Source organism: Lipotes vexillifer, unplaced genomic scaffold, assembly GCF_000442215.2.
Source record: "Lipotes vexillifer unplaced genomic scaffold, Lipotes_vexillifer_v1.1 scaffold1010, whole genome shotgun sequence".
Taxonomy (NCBI): domain Eukaryota; kingdom Metazoa; phylum Chordata; class Mammalia; order Artiodactyla; family Lipotidae; genus Lipotes; species Lipotes vexillifer.
The window spans coordinates 227697-237669 of record NW_006794157.1 but is presented as its reverse complement, the minus strand read 5'-3'; the positions used below and the strand labels follow the sequence as shown (position 1 = coordinate 237669).

Genomic DNA, 9973 nt, shown 5'->3' with positions numbered 1-9973 from the left:
GTGCCCCCCCCCCCCCCGTTTGGGGACTGCTTTCTTTAACTGGTCAAGGTCACTTTCAGTTTTGTTCTGCCTTTTGAGCCCTTGGCCACCCTACCCAGCTTAGCGTCAGCGGCAGGCTGGATGAACACCTTCTCAGTGCCATTTCCTGGGTCACTGGTAACCACATTAGATAGGCCGGGGCCCACCCCACCCAGCACCTGCCTGAACCTGACCTTGCCGGGTGACAGGCTGCTTTTGTCTCTCCTCCTTCCCCCTGTCTAGGTCCTTCATCGAGATCTCCAACAACTGCCTGTCCAAGGCCCAGCTGGCTGAGGTGGTGGAGTCCATGTTCCGGGAGTCGGGCTTCCAGGACAAGCAGGAGCTGACGTGGGAGGACTTCCACTTCATGCTGCGGGACCACAACAACGAGCTCCGCTGCACCCAGCTCTGCGTCAAGGGTGGAGGTGGAGGTGTGTGAGTTTGGAAGGCGTCAGGAATGGGCGTGTCTTCAAAATGAGAGTTCCTGGTGCATAGCACTCAGGTCTTATTTCTCTTGTAGTCCTTGGTGCCTAGTAGAGAGCCAGGCACATGTAATCAAGGGCATCACATACACCTGTGCAATTTATGCACAAAGATACCCACTGAGGGGTCAGGGCAGGCTGAAGTCCAGCCTACATTCTACACACCAACCATGTGCATTGGTCTGGGCTGTGTCTGGCCAGAGGAAGAGGCCCTATTTTCTCTACACAAAGGACCTGCAGGGTTGCATCCGCCTGGAGGGGGGCCCCTTTTCTAATTGCACTCAGTTGCCACATTGTCTAGCAGTGGCTGCCGCCCTGTGTACAGTGGGTGCTCGGTGTGGGCAGTGAGGGGAGCATGGCTGGGGAAAGAGATGGGGACGTGACCAAGTCACTGGCAAGTGCCACGGCAGCCTTCCTAGGACAGTCTCCTCCCTCGTGGGGAAGCCCGTCCAGCTTCTTGTTCTCCCCAGGTATCGGAGACATTCTTAAACCAAACGTCAGCTGTCGAGTGTCATTCATCACTCGGACTTCTGGGGAACGGTGAGTGGGAATGGGGCACTGGGAGGTGCCCCGGCTGGGTCCCCTGCAGAGAAATGAAGGAGTAGGGCTGGTGGAATCAGCCCCTGGGCCAGACATTTGCTCTGAAAGTAGCTTTCAGCGCACAGTTCTTCTAGCCCAAGTTCCAGCTGCCTCACACACATACCCCTTACTGCTCAGGAGTCTGGCTCTCTCCCTGGCCCTCCAGGACAGAATCATTCTACAGAACATATGACCAGATCATGTTCATTCCTTCTGTCTTGCCTTCTGCCTGGCTTCTTTCTGACCGCTTTTATGGGCAGGTTCTGTGGACAGGAATGAGTCCCAGGATCTATCCCCTCCCACACCAGCCCCAACTCTGACTTGGCAGTTCTTCTCCTGGCTGCAAAGACAAGGGGAGAATGAAACCCATTTTTCTCTTCTCAGTTCTTGCCCTCAGGGAGTGGGGCTCCCTGTCTCAGAAGCCCCAGAGTTGGGAGGCCCTGGCTTGAAGAAGAGGTTTGGCAAAAAGTAAGTGTTTCCCAGACCCTTGACCCAAGGAGACATGGGGAGAAGTCTCAGGGTGTCTGGTCTGCCCACACCCCCACACACAAGGAACCATCCTGAGACTCATTCCAGCTGTCCCTGACCGGATTGGCAGACTATTGAGTTAATGACTCTTCAACCTCTTCCAACCTCTGCACCCTAATCTTCAGGCAAGGGGCCTGGCACTCAGATTCAACACCAGGCAGTGAGGGGTCTCCTGGCTCCTGCCTGCTTTTGGGCACAGCAGTGAGACCTGTGCAGGGAGCAGGAAGAAGGAAGCACAGAACAGAGAGGAGGAAGTGGAGACGGAGTCGTGGGGAGGTGGAGGAGTGAGTGGAGAGGGCAAATAAAGGCTTGGCAGAGTGGGATTCTACCCCCCAAAAGCTTTTTCTTTCATCTGTTGTGGCCCATCCTGGCCGCTACCAGATCACCAGGTCTCCTTCATAGGGTGGCATTTAGGGGAGGACAGGGTGCCGTGACCTCGGGCCACCTGCCTCCCATTGTTGCAGGGCAGGGGTGCCCCCTCCCCGGCTATACACAGAGGCGCTGCAGGAGAGGATGCAGAGGGGCTTCCTGGCCCAGAAGCTGCAGCAGTACAAGCGCTTCGTGGAGAACTACCGGCGGCACATCGTGGTCGTGGCAGTCTTCTCAGCCATCTGTGCCGGACTGTTTGTGGAGCGTGCTTACTGTAAGGAGAGTTCCAGGTTGTGGGCAGTGGGAGGGGAGATGTGAGAGCCTTCTGGTTGTTATTCTTGATCCTCAGGCGTCTGGATAGGGGAGCCCAGCTGTTCTGACTGGGGCCCAGGCCTCTGTACTGTGCTGATCCACCCCCACTGTGCCCCCAGACTATGGCTTTGCCTCGCCACCCTCGGGCATTGCAGAGACCACCCTCGTGGGCATCATCCTGTCGCGGGGCACGGCGGCCAGTGTCTCCTTCATGTTCTCCTACATCCTGCTCACCATGTGCCGCAACCTCATCACCTTCCTGCGAGAGACCTTCCTCAACCGCTACGTGCCCTTCGATGCCGCCGTGGACTTCCATCGCTGGATCGCCATGGCTGCTGTCGTCCTGGCCAGTATGTGGCTCCCGGGCACGCTCTCCACTGCTGCAGTCCCCTGGGTCGAGCTGTGGGGGAGGCAGTGGGGAGACTGGAGCTACTTATACTTCCTGCTCTCCTCGGGGCTGGAGGTAGAGTTGGCCCTGGAGGTGTCTCTAACAGGATGTGTCTCTTTCAGTTTTGCACAGTGCTGGCCACGTGGTGAATGTCTACATCTTCTCAGTCAGCCCCCTCAGCCTGCTGGCCTGCATCTTCCCCAGCGTCTTTGTGAATGATGGGTCAGTTTTGGGGAGGGTCCCCCTTGGGAGTCCTGGGGCAGGCCTCAGAGTACAACAGAAAAGAGGTAGATGGCCCTAGACCCTCCACTCTCTCACTAAGTGAGGGCGAGAAGCTAGCATCCTTGGGGAAGCTGAGAGATGACTTCCTTGCCCTCAGGACGGAAGCAGGCCGTAATTGGCCAGGAAAGGAGTTTGGGAGATGAAGTTGGAGCCTCTTTCTCACATGTACCTGACACATAGCTTGCTATCTCAGCCTACTGTCCATTCACTGGGCAAATATTTGTGGAATACATCCTGTGTGTCCATCCAGGAGCCAAAGAGTAGGGATGCCAAGATACATGCAGTCGTTCAACAAATATTTATTGAGCATTTACTCTGTGCTGGGCATTGTTTGAGCACAGGGATAGAGCATGGAGGTAAGCTCCCTGCCCTCATGGAGCTTACAGAATATGAACCAAGCACTTCAAGGAAGCAAAGGTCAGCTGCAGTAGGAGAATTCAAGATAACACAGGAGGAAGAATTGCTTTGAGATCAGAGGGTGGAACTGCAGGAGGCTGGGTGCCATGTTCTTTGGAAGGACCTTTGGCCATCTGGGTTGAGGCCCAGTGACCTCCGCATTCAAGGCCATCAGGAACAGAGTCACATTGCAACAGTGGTGGAGCCCCTCCTGCTCCAGCCTGAGGCTCTGGGTGTCTTTGTCCTACAGGTCCAAGCTTCCCCAGAAGTTCTACTGGTGGTTCTTCCAGACAGTCCCAGGTAAAGAGTAGACTGTATGTGGAGTCTGGGGTTTCTGTCTGAGGACTTCTGCTTTTGTCCTCCCTCATCTTCCCATGAATACACACTTGTCTATAGTGGTCATAGCATCCCTTTGCAGCCTCCAGCACAAGCCTCAGCTCCAGCTTCTTTGGGCAAGCTCTTCTGGGAGCCAGGGAGGGATGAGAGAGGTCAGGGAAGAAGAGTGGAATGGGGAAATGCCCTCTGGCATTCTCAGCCCAGGCTGAGGTCCCGAGGCCAGGGGCTCTCTGACCCTGTCCCCGCTGCCCCCAGGTATGACAGGGGTGCTCCTGCTCCTGGTTCTCGCCATCATGTACGTCTTCGCCTCCCACCACTTCCGGCGCCGCAGCTTCCGGGGCTTCTGGCTGACCCACCACCTCTACATCCTGCTCTATGTGCTGGTGAGGGACTTCTCTGGGCAGGGCCAGGCCACAAGGCAGAGATGAGCACTCATGATGTGGGGAGGGAGCAGGGTGAATTGGACGCGAGATCTCAGACCGAGACCCCGAGATCCGAGACCACAGTCTATGGAGCCTATGCCAGCCCCATCTACCCTGCCCAGGCCCAAGGCCCAGGGCCTAGGCAGGAAGTATCTGGGTAGGGTGAGTGCAGGAAGGGGGCCAGCTGGGCCTGAGCTACACTAACTGGCCATGTCTCCAGCTCATCATTCATGGCAGCTTCGCTCTGATCCAACTGCCTCGTTTCCACATCTACTTCCTGGTGCCAGCACTTATCTATGTGGGGGACAAGCTGGTGAGCCTGAGCCGGAAGAAGGTGGAGATAGGCGTGGTGAAAGCAGAACTGCTGCCTTCAGGTACCAGGCCTGGCCTGACCCTCGGTGGGGAGCATTGGAGGTCAACTCATGGGACGTGGGAAGACAGCTCCCCAGGCCTCCTCATCCCATTGCTGCCTCTGTTAGCCTCTCAGGCACCCCTGCAGCTTTCCTGATGGAACTACAGCCCCCAAAAGAGCTGTGCTTAGTTCCCAGGAGGACTTACAGACAGTGAGAAGTGACTATGAGAAGAGGAGGCTGAAAGTGCATTCAGAGGGGTTTAAGGACAAGAAAGACCCGCGCTCGTGTGGCCTGGGCGCAGGGTGGGGAACCATACATCCCTCTCCCATTCCTTCACTCAGAATAACCTCTCTTCAGAGACAGATAAATGGCCCAGACTGCAAGAGTCTGTTGTTGAGAGTCAGTGTTGGCCAGAGTGGGGATTCACATCAATGTAAAGGGTGGTGAAAGATGACTTAAGTGACAAGGGGCCAGCTAACCTTCAGGACTCACATAGTAAGAAAATTAACCTCACTTCAACTGTATTTCAATCAAGATTATTTAAGAACAAAGTCTCAGCATGGTATTAGCCTGCCTTCTGCATCCTCCAGTCCTTGCGAATCTCCTTTTTCCACAAAGAGAGAACAAGCCTGAGGCTCAGCTATGGTCAGGCAGCAAACAGTATCCAGCTAAAATTTGATAAAACATAGTACCTTCTGTTTAGACCACATGATACTTAGGCAAGGCAATGTAGGGTATTGGTTAAGAGCTTGGCCTCTGGAGCTAGATAGAGCACATGATGCTGGTTTTCTACTCACCTTAGTGACCTAAATGTTCTTCTCAAGGTAAACTGAATTGAAAAAGTAAGTCAATTTAAAGGAAAATGTTAATAAATGAATAAATAAATATTTTAAAAATCAAAACATTAAAAAATAAAATAAGTAAGAGTGGAAGAAGGAAAACCACTTTGGAGACCATTGTAGCAGTCCACGTGAGAGAGATGGAAGTGGTTTAGATGAGATTTAAAACTGGAGAGATAAGGAAAAGAGGAAAGATAGAGCTATAATCTGCAGGTAAGAAAAATAAAATTTACTGACTAATTGGGGGTAAGAATGGAAACATTAACTACAGCCCCTATCCTTTATGTTACTTCCTTAAACCACTAGGTAAATGGTGATGTCATTGACATATTTGGTATAGTTAGAAATTTGGAAGGAAAACTTAAAAGTTCATTTTGGACATGAAGTTGAGATCTTGTCAGAGAACTAAGTGCAAGAGTCAGATAGACAGTTGCATATACAGGTATGGAACTCAGAAAATAGCTCTTGTTGGAAATTACATATTTGGAAGCCTTTAGCATTTAGATGGCATTTGATGCTCTTGTATAGAATGTGTATGGAATGACTAGGGGAGAAGCTCATTTTCAGTGCTGAGAAACTACTGTGTTAAGAGATCTTGTTGAGGAAGAGGAGACTTCCAAGGTGACTTCCATGCTGGAGAGATGTTGAATAATTCTGGAGCAAAGAAAATAGTATCTTGAGAAGGATGTTGTGGTCAGCAGTGTTGAATATTGCTGAGGGGTTAAACAAGATGATGTACTCCCGTGGATAAAAAAATATTTGTTTTATTATGGTGGTGGTTTTGGAAGTATATTATTTTTATAATGTTTAAGCTTTGATAATGAAAACCTAATTAACATCTAATTATTTTTGATCGTGTAATTTTAGCAGAATACCTGTAATGCATTTACTTCATTTAATCCCCAGACTCTTTGTTAATCAGTATTTTTTGCATATCTCCATTTATTGTCATTTTATATATTAAACAGTTAACTCTCTTAAAAAAAAAATTAAAAAAATAAAGGAAAATGTTAGATAAATGATAGTGCAGGAGGTGTGCTGATATGGCCCACCACAAAGGTAACCCTCATATGGTGGAGGTTTGGCAAACACTGAGATGGTACCTGGGGAGCCTGAGGTCCCCTGACCTAGTAAGCTGGTATCCAGGACAGTGGTATCAGGCCTGGGCCCTTAGTGGGAGGAGGCAGCAAAGAGGAGGGGAGGGGCTGGAACAGTAGAGCGGAGAAGCCCAGCTCTTGAGTTACCCAGGAAACAGCGAAGGGCGCCCTCCAACTCCCAGCCCCAGAAGCCATACTCGCTCAGATCATGTTACTACTCCCTGTGCCTCAGGTGTGTGGAGAGGACAGGGTACCTGCCAGTCCTCAGGTACCAGGAGCAAGCCCTCTGATCCCTGCCTCTCCCTGCCCATGACCCCCAGGAGTGACCCACCTTGAGTTCCAGCGGCCCCAAGGCTTTGAGTACAAGTCAGGACAGTGGGTGCGGATCGCCTGCCTGGCTCTGGGGACCAACGAGTACCACCCCTTCACCCTGACTTCTGCGCCCCATGAGGACACGCTTAGCCTGCACATCCGGGCAGCAGGGCCCTGGACCACCCGCCTCAGGGAGATCTACTCACCCCCGACGGGTGACAGCTGTACCAAACATCCAAAGGTGCCCATCACTGGGAACCACTTTTGGGGTTCTGGCATTGATAGAAGGTCCCCACCCTCCCCGACCTTGGGATACGATGCTCCAGCCACCCCAAAGCCAGACTGGGAGAGGGCTGGGGTGCCTCAAAGGAACTAGTTCTCCCTGTCCTCCCCGCCCCCCCCCCCCATTTCTAACCTCAGAGCTGGGGAAGGGCCGGGCTCATCTCATCTTCCTCTTCTGTTGGCAGCTGTACCTCGATGGACCATTTGGAGAGGGCCACCAGGAGTGGCATAAGTTTGAGGTGTCCGTGCTGGTGGGAGGGGGCATTGGGGTCACCCCCTTTGCCTCCATCCTCAAAGACCTGGTCTTCAAGTCATCCTTAGGCAGCCAAATGCTCTGTAAAAAGGTGCGTGTCCCTCTCCCATTCTTCAAAGAAATGGGGACAGACAGCCTGATTGTGTCGCCACATCCCAGCAGATGTAGCATGATAAAAGGTCCCTGGCTCCTAGGCAACTGGTTCTGCTGGGACCATTCATACCCAGTTGCCCAGATGGCAAACATTTGAGGGAGGGTAGAAGGTGTAGCCAAGAAGAGCCTCTGCTGGGATCTGTGGCTAAGAAGCCTTGGATCAGGCCTGTGGGTCCTGCCAGAGGTTTGGTGCCTGTGGGGGGTCCAGGGCTTCCCACCATCTCAGTATAAGCATCTGGGTAGAGGAACCTTGAGCTGAGCTGAGTCAGAGCTCTAGTTGTGTGTCCGCAGACCTACTTCATCTGGGTGACACGGACCCAGCGGCAGTTTGAGTGGCTGGCTGACATCATCCGGGAGGTGGAGGAGAACGACCACCAGGACCTGGTGTCCGTGCACATCTACGTCACCCAGCTGGCTGAGAAGTTCGACCTCAGGACCACCATGCTGGTACGTCAGGGCCGGCCAGGCAGGCCAGGCAGCTCAGTGGGTGTGTGGGTTGAGGGTAAGGATGGCCAAGGCAGGTGGGTGGACCGCCATCTGGACTAGGAGCTGACCCTGGCTCTGCCTGGCTGTGGCCTTCCTCCTCTACTCCCGCCCCCAGTACATCTGTGAGCGGCACTTCCAGAAGGTGCTGAACCGGACCGTGTTCACGGGCTTGCGCTCCATCACCCACTTTGGCCGACCCCCCTTCGAACCCTTCTTCGACTCTCTGCGGGAGGTCCACCCAAAGGTCAGTCCCACCCCGACCCATCCTTCCCCTGCCAGGACTTCCTGGCCCTCAAGCAGCCTGCAGCTGGGTACTGAGCAGAGGACCTCAGGATGGGGTCAGGCATTGGAGAAGGGCTTTAAACCCCACCTCCTGCCTCCCCAACTCAAGCCGCCTTCTCAGGGCCTGGGGTCAATGCCCTGGTCATTCCAGCCAGGCTTGAGAAGCAGCTCCCTCCTGGGGAGGAAGCCCACAGGCCTCTGCTTCTCTGCAACCACTGCCCCCCCACACACTTGACAGGTGAGGAAGATCGGGGTGTTTAGCTGCGGCCCTCCAGGAATGACCAAGAATGTAGAGAAGGCCTGTCAGCTCATCAACAGGAAGGACCAGGCCCACTTTGTGCACCACTATGAGAACTTCTGAGCCCTCCCTCCCTGGTTCCTGATCCCTGCGTGGACCAGCCCTGCCAGCAGTCTCTGTCAGAATTCACCTCAGGCCTCAGCTGGAGAGCTGGAAGAGCCTCTCCCTCATTGCCCCATCTGTCCCAGGCTCTGAGAAGATAGAGGAGACCCTTCTAGCTTAAGCCACAGCAGGCTGTGGCAGACAAAGTGGGGAGGGGACAGTCCCTGCCTTGTGACAACTATGGAGGTGAAGAGATACAACCTCATTTTCCTCTGATAGGTCCCCATGTCTGTTTCCTTCCAGAAAATCAATGTATTGCTTTGGTATTTTCTTGGCCTAGGCATTTGAGGGAGGACAGGGTGGGGATACCTGGTGTGAAGAGAGGGTTCAGAGTGAGAATCTCCTCAGAGCCCAGCTTAGAAGTTGCGATGCTAAACCTGGATGGTCTGCCTGCCTCAATTCGGTCTCCGAGGCCTTTTCCCTCCAGCTCTACCCCCGAACCCGTTCCAGCTCCTAGAGGATCAGGAACCCTGAGGAGCAACCAGCAACGCCCGCTGCCCTCACCTCTTGGCTGGCCCTTCTCTTAGCCTGCCGGAGCAGCCCCTCAGCTCTGGTACCAAGGGAGTCCAGTCTCTCTGCCAGTCATCCAGAGTTCCCACTCAGCTCCCCTCCTCCACAGGACTTGGATGACCAACTGTCCCAGTTTGCCCAGGACTCTCCCAGTCTTGGCACTGAAAGTCTCTTGTCCTAGGAAACCCCTCAGTCCCAGGCAAATCAGGGCAATTGGTCACCTTCCACAGGAGCCAATCTGGGACATCACCTCCATACCCTTTAAGACCCTTCCTTTTCCTTCTTCAACTGGCTCTTTCCTCAAAAGCTAAGCTTTAATTTAAAAAAAAACAAAAGGTATAATTTGCATAAAGTGTACAAATCTTAAAGTTACCACGTACTACATATGTTACTACTACCCAAATCAAGATATAGAACATTTCCATCACCCCAGAAACTTCCCTTGTACCCCTTCCAGTCAGTCTCCCCAAGCCTTAGAAGCAACCACAGATGTGATTTTTTTGTTATCACTCCAGATTCATTTGGTCATACTGAATGTACTCTCTTGAAACTGGCTTGTTTTACTCAGCACAATGTCTCTGTGATTCATCCATGTTGTTGTATATATCAGTAGTTTGTTCCTTTTAATTGATGTGTCATATTCCATTGTAGAGATGTACCACAGTTTATCAAATCTTCTGTTAATAGACATTTAGATTGTTTCTAGTTTTTGATAATTATGAATAAAGCTGCTATGAACTTTCTTAGGACTTATCTTTTGGTGAACATAATGCACTCATTCCTCTTGGGTATGTATCTAGGAGTAAAATTTCTGGGTAATAGCGTCCTCCAGCCAATAGGACCTGTGGCAGGGAGAGTTTCAGGCCATCTCCACATTCTTGCCCCAGGCTTTTG

The 9973-nt window shown here is 52.6% G+C and overlaps 1 protein-coding gene across 2 annotated transcripts in view; it reads left to right on the top strand.

Moving 5' to 3' along the window:
• Window positions 1-8530, top strand: part of DUOX2 (dual oxidase 2) — an 18701-nt gene extending 10171 nt beyond the window's left edge. The window contains exons 21-34 of one of the 2 annotated variants that reach the window (XM_007467014.1): window positions 262-449; window positions 971-1040; window positions 1464-1547; window positions 2072-2250; window positions 2408-2638; window positions 2799-2898; window positions 3605-3654; window positions 3946-4073; window positions 4333-4486; window positions 6722-6954; window positions 7181-7339; window positions 7693-7848; window positions 8003-8131; window positions 8408-8530. In XM_007467014.1, coding sequence (XP_007467076.1) covers window positions 262-449; window positions 971-1040; window positions 1464-1547; window positions 2072-2250; window positions 2408-2638; window positions 2799-2898; window positions 3605-3654; window positions 3946-4073; window positions 4333-4486; window positions 6722-6954; window positions 7181-7339; window positions 7693-7848; window positions 8003-8131; window positions 8408-8530 — 1984 coding nt within the window. Of the gene's footprint in view, window positions 1-261; window positions 454-953; window positions 1041-1463; window positions 1548-2071; window positions 2251-2407; window positions 2639-2798; window positions 2899-3604; window positions 3655-3945; window positions 4074-4332; window positions 4487-6721; window positions 6955-7180; window positions 7340-7692; window positions 7849-8002; window positions 8132-8407 lie in introns of both variants that reach the window. The other variant, XM_007467013.1, reaches the window with a different exon arrangement.
• Window positions 8531-9973: the final 1443 nt, after the last annotated feature.